Below are 22,064 nucleotides of genomic sequence, written 5' to 3' on the forward strand. Positions count from 1 at the left end.
CTCCATGGATGATGTCTGACCCACTGTGATCTCCAGCATTTGTTGTTTTCTGTAGAGTCCAGCATCTGCAGTAATTTGCTCCTATGTTCTCTGTCAGTGTGACCCAGTGAAGTGTAAGCACAGTCCAGATCCTGGATCTCTCCCCTGCTGACTGGAGGACTCTGGGGCAGGACATGGCTGCGTATCTCAGGAGGAAGGCTTCAGTTGGAATGTAGTTAGGCAGTGTGAGTCCCCACGTGGGTCTGACACCCCCTGACTACAAGTTCATAAGGCAAGGAATGAATGACCTTTAGCTGCAAACAAGACCTTTCTTAAAAAAAAATTGGGCCAAACTTCTAGAGAATAAACTGTGGCCAATTAACTTGTTAGTTCTTAAACGGTTCTTACTGCAAAAAGAAAGCGGCTCCTTTCTCACAGGCAGGTGTATTTTATAGCCGCCATAAAGGGAAGTGTTTGTATTCTCGCCCTCTCTCTGTGTTCAAATATTTTAGGACAGTTTCATTATCTCTGTGATCACGGAGCGAGGTGAGGCAACTCCATCAGTTCCTCAACAGCACGACCTTCATTGTAGGAAAAAGCAAACGATGCGAAAGTTATTGAAAGGAAAGGACAGGCGCCAGGTAAATGAGTTTCTGTTTGTTCTGAACCATCGCTATTCTTGACTGGAGTTGAACGGAGGTCCCAGAGGAGAAAGATTCACATCCTTTTACACTGGGCTGAGGCGTGGTTTTTGTTTTATCGAAGATTTCTCTCCTTCCAACCCCGCAATCGAGCAGGTAACGAGAATAAAAACAATCCGGGAAGAATCTGCATTTGTGTGGCGCCCCCAGTTTAGCACAATTTGCATTCATCCTGACAGCAGGGAGACTGGTTGATTCTGCCGAGAGAGTTTGCTGTAGTCAGTTTAGGAAAGTAAAGTGATTGGGCGTTGACAGTAATATTTTCCATCCCTTTTTCGGGTACTAAATTTACTCAAACATTAGGATTCCCTTTTTCTGTCCCCAGGCTAAAAACAGGTTTAGCTGGGGGGGAGGGGGGAGTTGTTGGGGTTGGGAAGGGGAGCAAGGTTTTGGTGAAACGATGAGGGACTTAAGTTAGACTTTAAAAATAATAAAAGCTGAACGAGGCAATGAAAACCATATCCCCAATTATTTTCTGCGGTGTGATGGTAATGTCTATACCTCTGGGCTAGAAGTCCCATTTCAAGTCCCATGTCCTAATGTTAACTTGCCCTTGATCATCCTGTAAATTACTCCTAAGCTCACATAGTGTAATGGACTACTGTGGCTGTGTGTGTGGGCAATAATGTCTCACAAACTTGGTTGAGTTTTTTTGAACAGGGCTGCCCTGGAGTGTCGAAGGCTGAGGGTTGACCTTGTAGCGGTTTATAAAATCATGAGGGGCTTAGATAGGATAAATAGACAAGGTCTTTTCCCTGAGATGGGGGAGTCCAGAACTCAAGGCCATAGATTTATAGTGAAAGGGGAAAAATTTAAAAAGAACCTAAGGGGTAACTTTTTCACGCAGAGGGTGGTGCGTGTATGGAATGAGCTGCCAGAGGAAGTGGTGGAGGCTGGTACAATTACATTTAAAAGGCATTTGGATGGGTATGTGAATGGGAAGTGTTTGGAGGGATATGGGCCAAGTGCTGGCAAATGGGACTAGTTCAGTGTAGGAAAACTGGTCGGCATGGATGAGTTGGACCGAAGCTGTGTCCATGCTGTACGTCTCTGTGACTCCATGTCCAGTCATTTCTATGTAATTCTGTTTCATTTTTATTAGCTCATTTCTTTTGAGTTTGCTTCCACCAACCTTATCAGATAATGCACTCCAGATCAAACTGGTTGAGTTAAGAAAATTCTTCTCCATGCCTTTTTCTTATTGCCTTAACTTGTCATGTGGTTAATGACCTTCCCGCCAAAGGAAACGGGTTTTTCTCTAATTACTCCATCAAAACCTCTAACTGTGAGCAAATTCCTAGCTGTGTATCCCTCCTTGGACAGACTATCAACAAGTCACAAGAAATGGCATAGCTACAGGACTTGTTGGTGTAAACGGAATTGAATTAGAAACCTCAAGAGAATTGAGGACTGCCCAAGTGTTAAAGGCTTGGATGGAGAGGAATTTAAGTGTGTACAAGAAAATTTTCATGTTCAGTATGGAGATATATCTATTGGAGAAGGTGCAAAACTTTACCTACTCTTGTGAAATAAGGCAGGGCAAGTGACTGAGGTGTCAGTGGGGGAGCACTTTGGGGCTAGTGAGCATAATTGTATTAGTTTTGAAACAGTTATGGAAAAGGCTTGCTCTGGCCTAAATGGTAAGGGTCTATATAGGAGTAAGGCCAGTTTTGACAGTCTTAGGCAAAAACTTTCAAAAGTTGATTGGGAGAGGCTATTCGCAGGCGAAGGGACAGTTTGAAAGTAGGAGGCCTTTAAAAACGAGGTAACGAGAGTCCATAGAGAGTATGTTTCTGTTGGTGTGAAGGGCGAGGCTGGTAGGTGTAGGAAATGCTGAATAACTAGAGAAATTGAGGCTCTGGTCATATGTTTGTATAAACAACTGGGAGCAAGTGAATCCCTCTGAGTGTAAGGGTGGTAGGAACATCTTGAGGGAAATCAAGAGGGCAATAAGGGAACTTGAGATAGCTTTGGCAAATAGAGTTAAGGAGAATCCAAAGAGATTCTACAAATACATTAAGGACAAAAGAGTAACAAGGGAGAGAATAAAACCCCTTAAAGATCAACAAAGCCATTGATGTGTGAAACTCTATGAAATGGGTGAGATACTAAGCGAGTATTTTGTGTCGTATTTACTGTGGAGATGATATTGAAAAGTGTCCATATTACAGAGGTGGTGACGCTGGAAGTCTTAAAATGCATATAAATGTGGATAAAACCCCAAATGTACCCTCAAACTTTGTGGGAAGTGATTGCTGGTCCCTTGCTGAGATATTTGTATCATCGATAGCCACAGGTGAGGTGTCAGAAGACTGGAGATTGGCTAATGTGGTACCACTATTTAAGAAAGGCATAAAGAAAAGCCAGGGGATGATAGGCCAGTGAGCCTTGCATCAGTGGTGGGGAAGTTGTTGGAGGGTATTCCGAGAGACAAGATTTACAAGTATTTGGAAAGGCAAGGACTGATAAGGGATAGCCAACATGGTTTTGTGTGTGGGAACTCGTGTCTCACTAACTTGATTGATTGAGTTTTTTTGAAGAAGTGACAAAGAATATTGATGAAGGCGGAGCGGTGGACTTTGTGTGGACTTCAGCAAAGTGCTTGACAAAGTTCTGCGTGGTAGATTGGTGAGCAAGGTTAGAAAGCAGCAAGAGGTAGCCATTTGGGTACAAAGTTGGCTGGAAGGTAAGCGACAGAGGGTGGTGATGGAAGGTTGCTGTTTGGAATCGAAGCGCGTGTCCAGTGGTGTGCCACAAAGATCCACTGCTTTTTGTCATTTATATAAATGATTTAGATGTGAACGTCGGAGGTTTAGTTAGTAAGTTTGCAGATGACACCAAAATTGGTGGTGTAGTCGACAGAGAAGAAGGTTACCTCAGATTACAACGGGATCTTGATCAGATGGGCTGAGGAGCTGAAGAGTGGCAGTTGAGTTTGTTTTAAATAAATGAGGTGTTGCAAATCAGGTCATGACTTATACAGTTAATGGTAGGAACCCGGGGAGCGTTGCCGAACAAAGAGACCTTGAGGTCCAGGTTCATAATCATTCAAGGTGGAAATGCCAGATAGACAGGATAGTGAAGAAGGCATTCAGTATGCTTCCCTTTATTGGTCAGAGCATTGAGTATAGGAATTGGGAGGTTGTGTTACGGCTGTACAGGACATTGGTTCGGCCACATTTGGAATATCGCGTTTTAGTTCTGGAAATATGTTGTTAAACTTGTAAATCTTTTCTGAACCTTTTCAAGGATGTTGGTATGTTTGGTAGGTTTGAGCTATAGGGAGAAGCCGAATAGGCTGGGATTATTTTCCCTTGAATGTTGAAGGCTGAGGGATGACCTTATAGAAGTTTGTAAAATCATGAATAGGTTCAATAGCCAATATTTTCTTTTCAAGGTAGGGGAGTCCAGAACTAGAGGGCATAGGTTTGAGGTGAGAGGGGAAAGCTATAAAAGGGACCTAAGTGGCAACTTTTTCACGCAGAGGGTGTAACATGTATGGAATGAGCTGCCAGAGGAAGTGGTGAAGGCTGATACAATTGCAACATTTAAAAGGCACCAGAATGGGTATATGAATAGGAAGAGTTTAGAGGGATATCGACCAAATGCTGACAATTGGGGCTAGATTAATTTAGGATATCTGATCAGCATGGACAAGTTGGACCGAAGGGTCTGTTTCCATGCTGTACATCTGACTGAAACCATATCAAGTATTCACAAAAAGATGGAGAATGGAATTGCTGTATTGGTGCAACATTGTTTCGTTAAACAATGTCTTTGTTGTTGCTATTGAATTTGAACTCGGGGGCATGCACAGAAGGAGCCAGCAGTTGGTGGCTCAGTGGTTAGCACTGCTGCCTCACAGCACCAGGGTCCCAGGTTCAATTCCAGCCTTGGGTGACTGTCTGTATGGAGTTTGCACATTCTCCCAGTGTCTGCGTGGGTTTCCTCCGGGTGCTCCGGTTTCCTCCCACAGTCCAAAGATGTGCAAGTCAGGTGAATTGGCCATGCTAAATTCCCCATAGTGCTAGGTGCATTAGTCAGAGGGAAATGGGTCTGGGTGGGTTACTCTTTGGAGGGTTGGTGTGGACTGGTTGGGCTGAAGGGCCTGTTTCCATACTCTAGGGAATCTAATCTAATAGTCATGATGACCAAGTTTCCCAAACTGAACTAGTCCTATTTGCCTGCATTTCGACTCTCTCCTTGTCTGAAAGGTGACTAATTTTGATTGAGGGGACACAGAAAACGGTTCCTCTTGTGAGGAAGAGAAAAGTTTGAGTTTATCAATAAGTCAGTAAGAAATCCAACAGGGGATATGGAAGAAACATCTTTACCCAAAGAATGTGAAACTCTTTCTCTGAATGGTGGAAGTAAACAGCATAGATATGTGCAAAGGAAACCAGACAATGTTGAGGAGAAGGAAATAAAATGAGAGATTTGAGGAAAAGTTCAAGGAGGTTTGAATGAAGCCTAAACACCTGTCTGGTCTGTTTGGGCCATATGGCTTGTATTTATTCTGTGACTGTTTGATCCTATGATTTCCATCAAGAGAACAACAATAAAATACAAGATCAGTAAGAGATCAAAGGAAACTTAAAGGGTCAAGTTGAGCAATTGTCAGTGTACAATGGGATTTCCAAATCATTCAGTGAGTGACAACACAATCCTATGGGGTCTTTTTACAATTCCTGATTCATTCTGTACTCAGCTGTGTGCCAATAGATATTGGTGTTGTATGCTAGAAGGGAAATGATTTTAAATGAAGTTAAGGCATATTCCAACTGACCTTCTCGTTGACTTCTTTTACATACATTTTTATTTTTTAGAATGACCTATTTGGACATGCTGTGATGCAGCTGTAGGGAGTTGGGATTTGAACCTGGGTCCCCTAGCTCAGAAGTAGGGACACTACCATAGCACCATTGCATGCATTTTGATAATTATTTTAATAAACCTGTTCAGATATTCTGCAACATGTTTCTAGGACAGGTGGGACTTGAACCTGGGCTTTCTGGTTCAGAGGCGGGGACACTACCATTGTTCTGAATGTAAGTTGGCTTGCTGAGCTGGAAGGTTCGTTTTTAGACGAAGCTTCATTCGGAGGCTCACTGAAGATGTTACCTAGTATGGTGACGAAACATCTGAAAACGAACCTTCCAGCTCAGCAGGCAAACCTACGTCCAGAACCTCAACCTGAGTTACAAGTCTTCTGAAAACTCGCTAACACTGTCATTGTGCCTCAAGAGCTCATGTACATTTTAATAGATGTTGTAACACACCTGGAATTATGTTGCAGTTAAAGGAAAAGACAGAGGAGATAAACCATGTCCATTGGAGGGGGATTCTGGAACTAGAGGCATAGTCTGAGAAATAGAGCCAGACCATTCAGGAGAGATGTAGGGAAGCACTTCTCCACACAAAGGTGGGAGCGCCTTGGAAAGCTCTTCCACAATGGCAGTGGATGCTGGATCATTTCTTTAATTTATCTATCTCCAATTTAAAAATTTTGTTAAGCAAAGGTATTGAAGAAAATTGGCCAAAGGCAAGTATATGGAATTAGGCCACAGATCAGCTGTGATCTCATTAAATGGTTGAACAGGTTCAAGGGACTGAATGGCTTATTCCTCTTCCTACCTCTGGAGCAGACAGGGCTTGGATCCAACCGCTTGGCTCAGAGTCAGGGACATTACCACTGCACCACAAGAGCCCATACCCATTTCAATATTTTAACCTGCTGTCATTTGACCTGGTAAAGTCTCCCCGACAGAAGGTGATTTTAAACCTTGTCACCTTTCTCGTAATGCTATGTGCTTCCTAGCAATATACTTTAAAAACTAATTAGTTCCCAACACTTGTCTTGTTACCTTGTTACTCCTGCATCTTTCACATCCTATTTACAGAATCCAATACTAACAATTAGAGTCGGATTGAGATGTGATGGTATGTGGTTCTGAAGAAGACTCGCTGAATTCTAAATGTTCACTCCTTTCTCTCCACAGATGCTGCTAGACCTGTTGAGTTTCTCCAGCAGTTTCTGGTTTTGGGTTGATTGAGATGCAATGGGTTGGACGGGTGCTGGTGGTTGAGTTGGAAATTCTGAGTGGTTGTAACTTGTGAATTCCTGTCCGACCCACTCACTTCAACCTTTGACATCAATGGTGTGACCACCCTCATTGGCAGCAGGTGCAAACTATTGGTCACCTCTTGATGGTCAGTTAGCATTTTGTTTTTCTATCTGTCTGATCTATTTACAACTGTTAAATAAGGGGGGAATTCCTGGACAACCAATCTAGGGATTTGGATTACTGCTACTGGAGACAGGTTTGAATCCCAAATTCAATTAATAAATAATTCTGCAATTGGAAGCTGGTGATAATTTCTTGGTCACTATTGCTATTGTCAATTGTTGTAAAATCTGCCTGATTCACTTGTGCCCTTTGAGGGAGTGAAACCTGCTGTCTTTACCTTGTCTGGTCTGCATGTGATTACAGATCCACAACAATGTGGTTAACTCTGAGGAAGGGTCACCCGACCTGAAATGTTAACTCTGATTTCTCTGCATGGTGCTGCCAGACCTGCTGAGCTTTTCCAGCAACTTCTCTTTTTGCTCCCGATTGGCAGCATCTGCGGTTCTTTCGGTTTTTAATTTTGTTAACTTAGGGGTGGCACGGTGGCTCAGTGGTTAGCACTGCTGCTTCACAGCACCAGGGTCCCAGGCTCGATTCCATCCTCCAGCAACTGTCCATGTGGAGTTTGCACATTCTCCCCGTGTCTGCGTGGGTTTCCTCCAGATGCTCCAGTTTCCTCCCACAGTCCAAAGATGTGCAGGTCAGGTGGATTGGCCATGCTAAATTGCCCGTAGTGTTAGGTGCATTAATCTGGGTCTGGGCGGGTTACTCTTCGGAGAGTCAGTGTGGACTTGTTGGCTGAAGGGCTGTTTCCTCACTTTAGGGAATCTAATCTAATCTAACTACCCCCCTGAAATGGTTCAATTCAAGGGCATTGAGGGATGAAGATGAATGTTGGCCCCATGCCAGAAACTACCACACCCATGAAATATACATTTGTAGAAAAAGGTAATTCAGTCGGATATTGAAGATTGGGCCAGAGACAACGGGGTCAGTCCTCGGGACATGTTTGGTAACCTAGTAAACACTGAGATTAATTAATTTACTCATTACTCATCACCCAGATGGTATCAACAGAGCATTACAGCCTGGGGACACAGCCTACAAATGGTGATTATAGCTTATTATCAGACGAGGCAGTGTCTCTATCCACAGCCTCTGGGCAGGAGGTATAGTGACATGTTTGTGTCAGTCGAGAATAAGGACCAGGGAAGTTGGAAACCGTCATGTGAAACACACCCACGTCAGTGGAAAGACTAGAGTCGGTGTTTCGTTCTGTCAACCTTTCCCCAGAATGCAGAATTACGAAAGATAGACAAGTATTTCAGAAGCAGAACAATAGAAACGGTGGGGGAGGGGGTGTTGTTAGAACAAAGAATTGAATTCTGTTTTGGATCAGAGACGAATTGTTCTGCACAGACACATCCACGGGACATAAAAATTCTGGGCAGACCGGTTTTGTGTTGTTAGACTTTGCAGCTAAGTTAACCATTTCACTGTTGTTGTAAAGTTAAAAATCGCACAACACCAGGTTATAGTCCAACAGGTTCATTTGGAAGCACTAACTTTTGGCGCACTGCTCCTTCATCAGATAGCTGAGGAGCAGAATCATAAGATACAGATTTTATTAATTCTGTGTCTTATGATCTTACTGCACAGTTACCTGACGAAGGAGCAGCAGTCTGAAAGCTGGTGTTTCCAAATGAACCTGTTGGACTATAACCTGGTGTTGTACTTTTTTTAAACTATATCCACCCCAGTCCAACACCGGCACCTCTACATTACGGGAACAGACCCTTCAGTCCAACTCATCCATGCCGACCAGATATTTTAAATGGATCTAGTACCATTTGCCAGCATTTGGCCTATATCGCTCTAAAAGCCTTCCTACTAGTGTACCCATTCAGATGCCTTTTTAATGGATCCTTGGATTTCAGGATCTGCTGAATCCGACTTCATCCGCATGCAGTTGGGATTCATCTCAAAATGTAATATTGTTTAATCCAATTTGTGCTCTGCCATGTGCTATTCCTGACCCAGATGATGAAGAAGCCTTGCCTGAATATAAACTGCCTTGATTAGATTTCAGACTGTGATTCCCTCCCTTGGAATCCAATTTATTTTAATAAAGCTACAACTTGAATTTGTCTAAAACCCTCACAACTGCAGTATGCCCCAAAGTATTCTTAAGCCAATACAATAGTTTGAGAATTTAGTAACTAAGTGTTGCAGGGCAGGAAGTGTGGCAGCCAGTATGTACACAGCAAGCTGCCCAGACAGTAGGATCCTTGCTATTTAATGATGGAAGTTGAGTGATGAATATTGGCCAGGATACTGAGGAGATCTCCCTGGTTCTTTGTTTGGATTATTTTGGGGATGTCTTGTACCCTTCTTTGGGATGGTGGATTTGGGTTTCTGTTCAATGTCGAGTTCAAAAGTTACCGGCCCTGGACCCAGACCAGCTCCTGATCTAACTACACCAAACCCCTAACACCCTGGGCTCTGAATCCCTTATACCAAGCCCGGCCTCTTACAGTGCTGCACTCCCTGAGCACTGCATTGGGGAAGTTTGCCTGAATTTTGTTGTATGTTTTGCTGCTGCTAACTATGACAGACCCCAAATTGTGTCTGTAATCAGCTGTACCTGTTCTATTAATAAACTGCCTCCGCATGTTTCATCAATCTGTCAGTTCCTTAAGGTGCTGTCATATTACACGTTATTCTCTCTCCACTCACCTGGGTTTTTCCTGATCAGTGTGACATCACTTGCTCGTCTCTCGGAGGCAAACACTTCCTGCTCACAGTCTGAAGTGAAATCTAATGTTGCAAACAGTTTCTGTTGCTGCAACGATGGTTAAAAAGTCTCGAAAGGTAAGTGAGCTTTTCATTTTGTAACTCCACCACGGTTTGATTGTTTTGTTTTGTTTTGTTTTGTTTTGTTGCTTTTAAAAGAAAATTAGCCTGAACATGTTGGAACACAGGGGCTGGAGGGGTCTGTTCTGACTGTGAGTTTCTGCTCGGTGCTGTGTGAGTTTGTTACTATGTGGTTACACTCTGGATTTTTGCAGTTATGATAGTCAAATACTTGGAAACATTTATCGCTTTAATATGAAGGCATTAGAGAGTGTGCTGAAAGATTGGAGAATGAGAGATTGTACTAACATGTAGAGATTTGGGAGGGGTGTAAAGGAGGTTTGGTCAAGGTGTTAACATCAGGAAATGGCTGGACAGAGTGGAGAAGGAAGAACTGTAGAAGGCTCAAGAACCAGAGGGCACCAATTTAAATTAATCAGTGAAAAAAAAAAGACATAGGGCAAACATAATACTGAGAATGCATGGGAGCAGATTCGGGTGTGGACTTTCAAGGGGAATGGGGCAAGTGTCTAAGGAAAGAGATGTTTGCAGGGACTACCCAGGGGTCTGGCTCCCTTTCTTGCAAAGAGCCAAGATGGGGACAAGGAGCTAATGGAGAGCCTCCCATGCTGTAACTATTCTGTGTTTCTGTAGAAATCACCCAGGGCCCTTTTTTTTTCCACTGAGTATGAAATGGTGAAGAATATCATCGGTCTGACTGACCGAAATCAACAGTTTGACCTTTTCTAATGCAAAGTTAAAAATCACACAACACCAGGCTATAAACAGATTTATTTGGAAGCACTAGTTTTCAGATTGCCTTTACTCCACAAGCTCATACTCCACAGCCACCTGATGGAGGAGCAGCGCTCCGGAAGCTAATGCTCCTAATTAAACCTGTTGGACTGTAACCTGATGTGTGATTTTTAACTTTGTCCACCCCAGTCCAACACCAGCACCTCCATATCATTTTCTAATGCAGATCATTTTAACTTTTTTTTTCCTGGTTTCACTTCTTCATACTTGTTGACGTTTGCTCAATCCTTGAGCCATGGTTACCTGTCCCAGGTGTGAATCTGGATACTTGACTGAAGGGGGCAATGGCTGACACATTTCTCCCCCACACCCCCTTCACTCCCCTGCTCTGTTTCCGTTTCTATTTCTGTTCCATTAGAGCCATAGTAGTGATCCCCTGCTCATCCCTATGTGGAACTGCGGTTGATGTTAATTTATCTTCTCTCCCTGTGTCTCTGTCTATTCCTTTGTCAACTGTGCCCCCTGGTTCTAGACTTTTCAATCAAGGGAAACTCCCTTCCTCATCCAGTCTGTCCAGCCCTGTTAGAATGTTATATGTTTCAGTCAGATCTGCTCTCGTCCTTCTAAACTCCAGAGAACACAGGCCCGGTCAAACTACTCTCCCCTCATAGGCAATCCTACTAGAGTGTCAGTCTAATGACCCTTCATTACACTCCGTCTATGGCAAGTATATACTTTTTTAGGTAGGGAAACCAGAACCATACACGGTACTCGAGGTGCAGTCTCATCAAGGCCCTGTAAAACTTCAGTAAGACACCCCTACATCTCATCTCCAAACCTCTTACGCTGAAGCTCAGCAACCATTTGCTTTCTGGATTAGTGGTGCTGGAAGAGCACAGCAGTTCGGGCAGCATTCAAGGAGCAGCGAAATCGACGTTTTGGGCAAAAGCCCTTCATCAACCATTTGCTTTCCTAATTGCTTGCTGCACCTGCCTGAGTCTATTCATTGACTGGTGTATAAGAACACCCAGATCCTTTTGTGCTCCACAGTCCTCAATATATCACTATTTAAATAATACTCTGTATTTCTGCTTTTCACTCCAAAGTGTGTAACATTTATCCACTGCATCTGCCATGTGTTTGCTCACTCACTCAACTTCCCTATGTCATTCTGCATTCTCCCCATAACTCTGCAACCACATTGCTTTACACCATCAGCAGTGAAGTTATGTCTCCATTAACAGATTGCTGGTTTGGAAGTTTTCCCTATTGGCAGCTTACACTGCAACACAGTGACTATTTTTTTTAAAAAAGTATTCGTTGAGCCAGCATTGAGTAGCACAGTAGCTCAGTGGTTAGCACTGCTGCCTCACAACGCCAGGGACCCAGGTTTGATTCCAGCCTCAGGCGACTGTCTGTGTGGAGTTTGCACGTTCTCCCTGTACCTCTGGGTGCTCTGGTTTCCTCCCACAGTCCAAGATCTGCAGGCTAGGTGGATTAGTATGGGAAATGTTGGGTTATGGGCATAGGGTGGGATACTGTTTGGAGGGTTGGAGCAGACTTGACAGGCTGGCCGGTCTCTTTCTGTACAGTGGGCATTCTGTGATATTCCAATGGCAGGAAATAATTCTGTAATGTTTGTTGATTGTGTAAAGCACTATGTAAATGCAATTGTCTCTCTCTATTGAGGAATTGCCAAGGTGAGTCAGGTGGGACAGTGATTAATCTGGAAGGTAAAAACAAGTTGGGGATTGGCACAGATGCTATTGACAGTTAGCTGAGAGGACGGTGCTTTGGGTGAGAGGCCAGCAATAGCATTGGGAGTTCAGGAAACCAGTCTAAACAAAACTAGAAATGTGTGAGGCATGAACAGATGAAAGAGCAGGGAAGGGGAATCTATCCGGTTTGAAGAGAGGTGAGTCCAAGCTTGGTTTGTAACTCAGTAATCCTGATCTTTCTACCCTGCAGTCGTTAGAGGTTACTGCAATTGCTGAAACCAATTTAAATTCTGTCCAACTACAGTTTGACTAGCCCAGGATCAGTGCTCAGTGTCAGTGTACCTACACCAAATAAACTGTGACTTTTCACTACTCATTTCTCAAGGGCATAGAGCCATACAGAAGTACAGCATGGAAACAGACCATTCGGTCCAACTCATCCATGCTGACCAGATATCCTGAATAAATCTAGTCCCATTTGCCAGCACTTGGCTCATATCCTTCCAAACCCTTCTTATTCATACACCCATCCAGATGCCTTTTTAACTGTTGTAATTGTACCAGCCTCCAGCACTTCCTCTGGCAACTCGCTCCATACACACACCATTTGCTTTCTGGATTAGTGGTGCTGGAAGAGCACAGCAGTTCGGGCAGCATTCAAGGAGCAGCGAAATCGACGTTTTGGGCAAAAGCCCTTCATCAACCATTTGCTTTCCTAATTGCTTGCTGCACCTGCCTGAGTCTATTCATTGACTGGTGTATAAGAACACCCAGATCCTTTTGTGCTCCACAGTCCTCAATATATCACTATTTAAATAATACTCTGTATTTCTGCTTTTCATACACCCATCCAGATGCCTTTTTAACTGTTGTAATTGTACCAGCCTCCAGCACTTCCTCTGGCAACTCACTCCATACACACACCACCCTCTGCGTGAAAAAGTTGCCCCTTAGGTCCCTTTTAAGTCTTTCCCTTCTTAACTTAAACCTATTCCCTTTAATTTCAAACTGTGGTACCCTGGGGAAAAGACCTTGTCTATTTACCCTATCTATGCCCCTCATGATTTTATAAACGTCAATAAGGTCACCCATCAGCTTCCCACACTCCAGGGAAAATCTAGGGATGAACAATAAATGCTAGTTCAAACAGCAAAGTTTATATCCCAGAATAAATGTTTAAAAACACTGAAACTGCTAGGAATAATGCAACCCATTTGGTGACTCAGCCAATTGATTAATTTTTTAGAAGTTGTGTCATTCTTGAAATGTAGGAAATATAACAATATATTAATAGGTAGTAAGCTCCTACAAAACAGTATTTAAAAAATACATATTGTGTTTTACTGGTTGAAGGATGAACATTAATTCAGACATTGGGGAGAATTCCCTGCTTCCCAAAATAGTGCATTGGGATTCTTTCTGTCCATTTGAGAGGGGCAGAGAGGTTTGTTGTCTCTTCAATGCAACTGTGCCTCTGATGGTGCAGCAGCCCCTTAGTACTTCAATGGTGTTCAAACCTACATTTTGTATTGAAGACTTTGAATCCGCAACTTTCTGCCTTTGAAGTTCAATTGCGGGCACCCAGGAGTTCAAGTTGTGCTCTAGAGACTTCGCTGCATTGTATCAGACTTTAAATCAAGGAAATGTAAGTGATACAGGAGCTTTCCCTGTACCATGGTCATTCCTTGTTGAGCTAACATTGCTGGAGAAACTCAGCAGGTCTGGCATTATTTGTGGAGAGAAAGTAGAGTTAGCACTTCGAGTCTAGTAATCCTTCATCAGAACTGAAACATAATATCAGGCCACTGATCTTACTGTGTGTATATTGGCTGACACTCACTCAATATAACAATCATGATTGGACTTTGAAAGGATGCTGTTTTCGCCCGTGATGAACTTTGGAATGGCTTGATGTTATGAAAGCGTGTGTGTCTGCCTTTCTCTTCCTCTCCACCCCTTGCTTGCATAAGATAGTTAGTAGAAAAAGGGTTAACTGAATCACAAGATAAACTGTGCTTTATTAAGATATAACTCCTCCATGTGGAGTTAACCAATTTTGTAACAAAAAACATCGTGAGGGAGAAACTCAACAGGTCAGGAAGCTTCTGTACAGAGACAGAAACTGAGTTAATGTTTTGAGTCTAGTGACTGTCTAAGATGCTCCCAAACCTGCTGAGTTTCTCCAGCAATTTCTGTTTTTGTTTCAGATTTCCAGCATCTGCATTGCTTGGTTTTATTTCCGAGCTAACCAGTTGTGTTTGTTTTGCAATATAATGATTTGGACGTAGGAATGTCATCTTACTCTGAAGGCGAGCATGTGTCTGATTTTAGGCCATCCTGTACCTCAGATGGAATGTAACTAGTTATTAAGTACTGTGTAACAAAGCGTTACTGCTTATCGAGATTGACCCTATCTTCTGCTGCCTACATTATAGGGTGATCCTTCCCAGATGGTGCAAGTAGCTTACATTTATATCAGGAAGTTGGATTGATGGTGGAAAAGCTTTTCAGTCGTATCACTTACTGTAGCTTTTTCTCAATTGCATTGTACACTGCTTTTTCCTATTTTTGCCCACCACGCTTGTTCTTTCTCCCTTTGTCAATGCCCTGTATGAGCCAATTATTCTACTTGGCAGAGACAGAGCCAATGTGCCCCCTGTCAGCATCTCCTACTTGTAGTTTTGGAGATTTTGTGGTTTTTGTTGTGGTTGGTTTCTGTAGCTGACCCAGTTTGAGTTTTTGGTAAGCAGTTCCCCCTGCCTCCGAGGTTTTTGGGAATGAGAAATTGGTAAATGAGTAACAGCAGTCGTGAGGATTGTCGAGGAAAAACCAACGTGGATCACTAACTTCCTTTCTTTTTCTGGAAAGAAAAGTTGTGAGCGTTGCACGGTTAGATCTCACTTGACTTTCACCTGCAGCAATGTGACTAACTGTTCTCTGAAATGGTCAAACAATCCTTCCTCCATATACTGCAGCCAGCTGTGTTCCTTCTGCTTTCAGTCATTACATTAACCTTGTGCCCAGGTCCCTTGCTTGAATCATAAATCACTGGAAACATCTCATTCCTCTCAATTCTGACCCATTGCTTCATTGGGCCACAGTTCGATCACATTGGGACGCAAATCTTCTCCATAAACAGCCAGAACTTTTAAAAAGAGTATTTATTTATTTATGTGTATTTCCCCAGATTAGGCAGTTAGTTTCCATTATTTCTGAGCATCCCTGGTGAAATTAGAGTTTGCCGCCCATCTCTAATTGCTCAGAGGACAGTGAACATCAACCACATTGTTGTGGGTCTGGAGTCACGTGTTGGTCAGATTGGGTAAGTGCGGCAGATTTCCTTCCCAAAAGGAAAGAGAACCAGATATTTGTTTTTAAATAATCACCATGGTTCCCATGATGGTATCTTTTTTGACTGTAGATTTTAAAACTTGAATTGAAATGTCACCATCTGCCAAGTTCCCAGAATGTTATGTGCAAATAGAAATTGTTGGAGAAACTCAGCAGGTCAGGCAGCGTTTGTGGAGAGAAACAGACTTAACATTTCGAGTCCAATGTCCCTTCAGAATGCTCTGACACATTTTGAAGAACAGTCATGGGATTTGGAACATTGACTCTGCTTTCTCTCCACCAATGCTGCTCGACCTGCTTAGCTTCTCCAGCATTGTGCTGGAAATCTGCACTCACTTTGGACACTGCCTCTACCTCTTTGTCTACCTGATTTTGTTATTGCTCCCTTTGTTAATGCCCCTTTCAATTGAGCCCTCTCTCCCTCACTTGTTCACTACTGCCCTATGTTCTTTTTATGTTTCAGATCTCCTCCATCAATGTTTTTTACCTTGATTTTTAAGGATAGATGAAAGCAGGAACAAGGGCTGCAAAGGTTTATCTGCCTCGAGACAAGGCCATTAGTGGTGGCGTGATTAAAATGGGGAAAATTCACATGAGGTCACAGTTGGAAGGGTGACTTTTTAGGGGGGGGCTGATGGAGTGGGAGTTGTGTAAAGCAGGTATAAAGAGGGTGAAAAGGTTTAAATAATCACCATGGTTCCCATGATGGTATCTTTTTTAAAAGCCCTGGATGGGCTGCCTTCCAAGATCAACTGCAAGGCGAACTTTCTTTTATATCCAAACTTCGGCATCAACAGAAGTATGCCATTCAGCCCATCGAAACATCTCCAATATTTGCATGATTGTTAAGTGCAAATGCTCAAAGAAAATGCATGAATTGTTTATTTAGTGTCCCAGCTGTGATTTATTTTCTGAGGTTTGTTTTTGTTTTGATGCTAGCAACCTGCAGGAGCTTAATCCTCAGTATTTGGAGAATCCAGGCCATTTCTAGAGGATTAGCAACCCACTGGTTCTGAAGATTCCCGGACCTTGTGGGTGCATGGGCTCTCTGCGCAGTTGCCTGATTGCAGAACAGTTGCTTTCCTCTGGGTTAAGCTCAAACCTGGCAGCTTTACCATGTTCTCAGGCAGTGCCAGCATGCAAATACAACGTGTGGGCCAATTAATCCACTTGGCACAGAGACAGCCACTGTGCCCCCTGTCAACAACACTGACTTATAGTTTGGAGAGTTTGTAGTTTTTGTTGTGGTTGGTTTCTGCAGCTGACCCAGTTTGAGTTTTTGGTAAGCAGTTCCCCCTGCCTCCCAGGTTTTTGGGAATGAGAAATTGGTAAATGAGTAGAAGTAGTCATGAGGATCACTAACTTTCTTTATTTTTCTGGAAGGAAAAGTTGTGAGCGTTGCACGGTTAGATCTCATGTGACTTTCACCCCCAGCAATGTGACTAACTGTTCTCTGAAATGGTCAAACAATCCTTCCTCCATATACTGCAGCCAGCTGTGTTCCTTCTGCTTTTAGTCTTTACATTAACCTTATACCCAGGTCCCTTGCTTGAATCATAAATCACTGGAAACATCTCATTCCCCTCAGTTCGGTCCCATTCCTTCATTGGGCTAAAATTCTATCACATTGGGACTCTAATCTTCTCCGTAAACAGCCAGAATTTTTAAAAAAGTATTTATTTATTTGTATTTCCCCAGATTAGGCAGTTAGTTTCCTTTATTTCTGAGCATCCCTGGTGAAAATGGATTTTGCTGCCTATCTCTAATTGCTCAGAGGACAGTGAACATCAACCACATTGTTGTGGGTCTGGAGTCACGTGTAGTTCAGATTGGGTAAGGGCAGCAGATTTCCTTCCCAAAAGGAAAGTGAATGAGATATTTGTTTTTAAACTATGATTTTTTTTAAATTTCCTTTTTTTTTTAAATATACTGCATTCCAATTTCCCCATCTGCTGACCCTTGAGTGTTAAATAGAAATAGAAATTGCTAGAGAAATTCAGCAATTTTGGAAGCCACTGTGGAAAGAAAGCAGAGTCAATGATTCCAGTCCAGTGTCCCTTCTTCAGAATGTTCTGACCCATTTTGAAGAACAGTAATGGGATTTGCAACGTTAACTCTGCTTTCTCTCCACTGATGCTGCCAGTCCTGCTGAGTTTCTCCAACGATTTCTGTTTTTGTTTTAGATTTCCAGTATCTGCAGTTCTTTGCTGTGGGATACTAACTTGGGGTTCTGGATTACTAGTCCAGTGACAGAACATCATCTCCTGCTCTGAGATTTTGACAACATCCCTGTCAGTGTCCTGAGGGTGAACACTCCTTCAGGTGTTCTCTAAACCCTTAAATCCTAATTTTGATATTCCAAGTCTCTTGCGTTTTGAATGCATGTATACTCCAAATCAGGCAGCTTTACCCATTGCAGCTTCCAAAGGGGCTGATGGAAGAGAGGAGGCAATTACCTCCACGTCATTAACCAAGTGTGATTAGATCAAACTATTTTCCATGTATGTTGTTTGTACAATTTGTGAATGTTAATAATTAACATCAACTTTAAATGAAGGGCCATATGACTAACAACTGCTGCGAGGTGGGGGTAGGACAGGGGGAAGGGATTAGTGTAGGAGGAAGTGCATGAACATAAACTCAGTTGCACTGCTTCTGAATGCCAGGCAGCTGCCAGTTAGCAGTGACTGGGACCCCTGGGTACCTGCCATCTGCTACAGGGAGGGAGCTGGAGACTGGAGCTCTGCGTGCGTACAGATTGGAGAAAATTGCTCACACTCTGCCAAGGTAGGGTTGTCAGTTTTGGGTGACTGCGTTGCTCTATCCTCACACTGCCCCAGTCCCACTCTCTCTCCACCATCCAGTTGGGAAGGAAGTGGACTCTTGGGCTGCCCAACTGGGTCAAACTTGATGTGTTACTTGGTGGCTAGATCAGAGTGGTGCTGGAAAAACACAGCAGGTCAGGCAGCATCAGAGGAGCAGGAAAATCAACATTTCAGGCAAAAGCCCTTCATCAGGAATGTGAAGGGCTTTTGCCCAAAACATCGATTTTTATTTTTTTTTTATTTTCCTGCTCCTCGGATGCTGCCTGACCTGCTGTGCTTTTCCAGCACCACTCTGATCTAGACTCTGATTTCCAGCATCTGCAGCACTCACTTTTGCCGTGTTACTGGGTGGGTCTTTTGTCCTCATCTCCAGTATTTTTAGAACCAATACAATCTGAGAAAGTCACAGGAGAAGGCCATTCAACCTGTTGTCTGTGCTGGCCCTCCACAGCTGCAGTTCACCTTGTGCCATTCCCTTTCCTTTCTCCCTGTTGGTTTTTTTTTGCATTATGTCTTTTCCCTATACCCTGCAAATTATTATTTTTCAGATGACAATCCAATTGCCTCTTGGATATCTCACTTGAATCTGCTGCCACTTTACTCTCAGGCAATGCATTCTGTGTGAGAAGGTTTCTCCTCCTATTTCCATTGCTTCTTTTTAATCTATTACTGGAAGTCTGTGCTGCCTAGTTCTCTACCCTTCCATTAATTGGAACAGGTTTTCCCTATTGACTCAGTCCAGACCCCTTATGATTTGACCTCCTCGATCAGATCTCCTTTCGATCTTCTAATCTCCAAGGAGAGCAGTCTCCAATCTGTCTGCGCAACTAAAATTTCACATTCACAAGATTCCTGTGAATCTTGCCTGTACCCTGTCCAACGCTTTTCTTAAAGTGTGATCCTCCGCGTTGGCCACAATCCTGCGAGGTGAGGCTTGAATCATTTTGTGCTCTGCCCCCTTGTTGATCACTCCCAGCACGCTATAAGCTTTAATAACCATTACCTCCAACCTGTCTTGTCACCCTCTGCCTGCTCCTGGGTGCCACCCCTCCTCCCCAGCCGCATTTTGAGTTATATATTTTTGTATGTTGTCTCTGTGTTCTTCAGACCAAAGTAATTCTCTTCATACTTTCCTGCTTAAATGTAATTACCTTTTTTAATTTGAAGCACTTTGACCTTTTTTGGAGTTTTCCATGCTTCTCCTCACAGTTCATAATCCTATGCAAGCTTTTGTTTCACCAACAAATTTTGCAATTGTGCCCTGTACACCAGAGCGTAAATCAGTAATGCACATCAGGAAGTGCAGGGGTCTGAAAACACATCCCTGGGGCGCATCACTGTAACCCCATCCCCAAAGAAAACATACCACCCACTTTCCTGTCACTGAGCCAATTTTTGTCTTCATGAGGATACTGTCCATTTTATTCCATGAGCTATAAATGAGGTGTTCAAAGAAAATGAATGATGAATAAAGCCCTTTTAATCGAAAACAAGGCAAAAAACATTCCAAGCAGAATCCCGAGGTTAATCTTCAATCCCTGGAGGCACACTAGGGTCAATCCTGGAGGGCATGAGGCTTCGAGGGTAGTGTTGTTTTGCTGTTGCAAAAGTGTCACGGTCTCCCCTCTCCTGAGTAGGAGTGTGGAGGGAAAATACTGGGAAATTTAGCAAAATGAACTTCCTGTATGAGGTGCAATCACGAAATGGCACTGAGATTAATATACAGAATTAACCTGTTCAGTATTGAGTTTGTATGACTATTTGCATAATTAGAAACTTGAAATGCTTGAAGCAGAGTAGATCAGTAGGGTAATAAATTGTAACTTGTCTTTTGTAAATTTCCATTTAGATAATTTTCCCTGGTCTATTTTAAGTTGAAATCAGTTTTATGGATTGTGGTTAAAAATGAATGTTTGAGTGGAAATAGCTTTACTGAAAATTGCTTAAAATATACTGATATTTGTAAATCTCATTGGTATACAATAATTAGTTTGAACAAACATGTACTTTTGATATGACGCACCACTTACAACTTGTGAACTGGTACATGTGCAGCTAAGACATACATGAGCCTTTTAACCAGTCTTCCTGGACAAGTAGAATATTGCAATTTTTTTTTGCCACAGTTTGGTGAATGGGAGATGATTTAGCTGGTGTAAAAGATCACCACAACAAAGGGCTCTTGTGGTGCAATGGTAGCGTCCCTACCTCTGGCCTCCTTGCTATTGGAAGGATGTTGTTAAACTTGAAAGTGTTCAGAAAAGATTTACAAGGATGTTGCTAGGGTTGGAGGATTTGAGCAACAGGGAGATGCTGAATAGGCTAGGGCTATTTTCTCTGGAGCGTCAGGGGCTGAAGGATGACCTTATAGAGATTTATAAAACCATGATGGGCATGGATAGGATATATAGTAAAGCTCTTTTCTCCAGGGTAGGGGTGTCCAAAGTTATAGATGGCAAATGCTTGAGGTGAGGGGGGGAGTTTAAAAGGAACCTGAAGGGTAACTTTCTCACGTAGAGGGTGGTGTATGTATGGATCAATTGCCAGATGAAGTGGTGGAGGCAGGTACAATGACAGTATTGAAAAGGCATCTGGATGGGCATATGAATAGGAAGGGTTTAGAGGGATATGGGCCAAGTGCTGGCAAATGGGACTGGATAGGTTTGGATGTCTGGTTGGCATGGATGAGTTGGACCGAAGGGTCTGTCCTCCTCTATGACTGTGCCAGCAGATTGGTTCCAAATCCCATCTGCTCCCAGATGCATGTAATAAAATGTCTGAGCACAATGGTTAAAAATCTAGACACAACTCAATTTGATAACTGCTGCTACAATCAGAGGGTGAGAATCTAAAGATCAAGACAAAGGTTTTAGGTGTAATTCACTTTGTGATCAAATTCCACCGCCAATTTGCATTTTGTTTGGCAATAATTCAAAGGTGGAAGGGTCAATGAATAGGACAGGAGCAACATGAGAATTTTTACAGGGAGTTATGTTGATCAACAATGTGCTTCCTGAAACAGATGCTGATAACTTTTGCAAGGGAATTGGATATACACTTGGAGAAATTTACAAGTCTATGGGGAAAGGGCTGGGAAGTGGGATCAGTTCAGTGGGTCTTTCAAAGAATTGGTACAGGTGAAACGAGAGACTCACAGCTGAGTGAGATTCCAGACTGTGACTAGCCCCGAATACCTACATTGGTGGCTGAGTATTCCAAACACATTTTGTGGAGATAAAGCTTTAATATTTGGAATTTTTCTTACCTTTTGGACTTTTAAAAAATTTTGTCTGTTTTTTTTAATTTTAGTTTTGTAACCAAGATGGTGCTAGAGAATGGTGACATTGTTCAGTTTTCACTGTATTCGTGTGTACACTGGACAATAATATCTAATTCTAAAATATACTAATTTGAGCTGAATGGCCTCCAGTGCTGTGTCATGTTGTGTTTCTGCTGATACGACAATTAGGAATGAGCAAAAAATCCAACACTTCATTCTTCAAGTCAATTATGCAAGTGTTCTTTCTGAATTTGTTTCTTGTCCATCAATAGACAATAGATGCAGAAGTACGCCATTCGGCCCTTCGAGCCAGCACCACCATTCATTATGATCATGGCTGATCATCCACAATCAGTATCCTGTTCCTGCCTTATCCCCATAACCCTTGATTCCACTATCTTCAAGAGCTCTATCCATCTCTTTCTTGAAAGTATCCAGAGACTAGGCCTCCACTGCTATCTGGGGAAGAGCTT

The 22,064-nt window shown here is 42.8% G+C and overlaps 1 protein-coding gene across 6 annotated transcripts in view; it reads left to right on the top strand.

Annotated features, from left to right (window-relative positions):
• Nucleotides 1–310: 310 nt before the first annotated feature.
• Nucleotides 311–22,064, top strand: part of LOC122540598 (transmembrane protease serine 4-like) — a 58,235-nt gene continuing 36,481 nt past the window's right edge. Inside the window, exon 1 of one of the 6 annotated variants that reach the window (XM_043676515.1) lies at nt 311–620. In XM_043676515.1, the coding sequence (XP_043532450.1) occupies nt 585–620 (36 nt within the window). In that variant the 5' untranslated portion in view covers nt 311–584. Of the gene's footprint in view, nt 621–646; nt 777–9,578; nt 9,680–18,095; nt 18,274–22,064 lie in introns of those variants that run through there. The other 5 variants (XM_043676519.1, XM_043676516.1, XM_043676514.1 and 2 more) reach the window with 5 other exon arrangements.

This window comes from Chiloscyllium plagiosum, chromosome 35 (assembly GCF_004010195.1).
Source record: "Chiloscyllium plagiosum isolate BGI_BamShark_2017 chromosome 35, ASM401019v2, whole genome shotgun sequence".
Lineage (NCBI taxonomy): Eukaryota > Metazoa > Chordata > Chondrichthyes > Orectolobiformes > Hemiscylliidae > Chiloscyllium > Chiloscyllium plagiosum.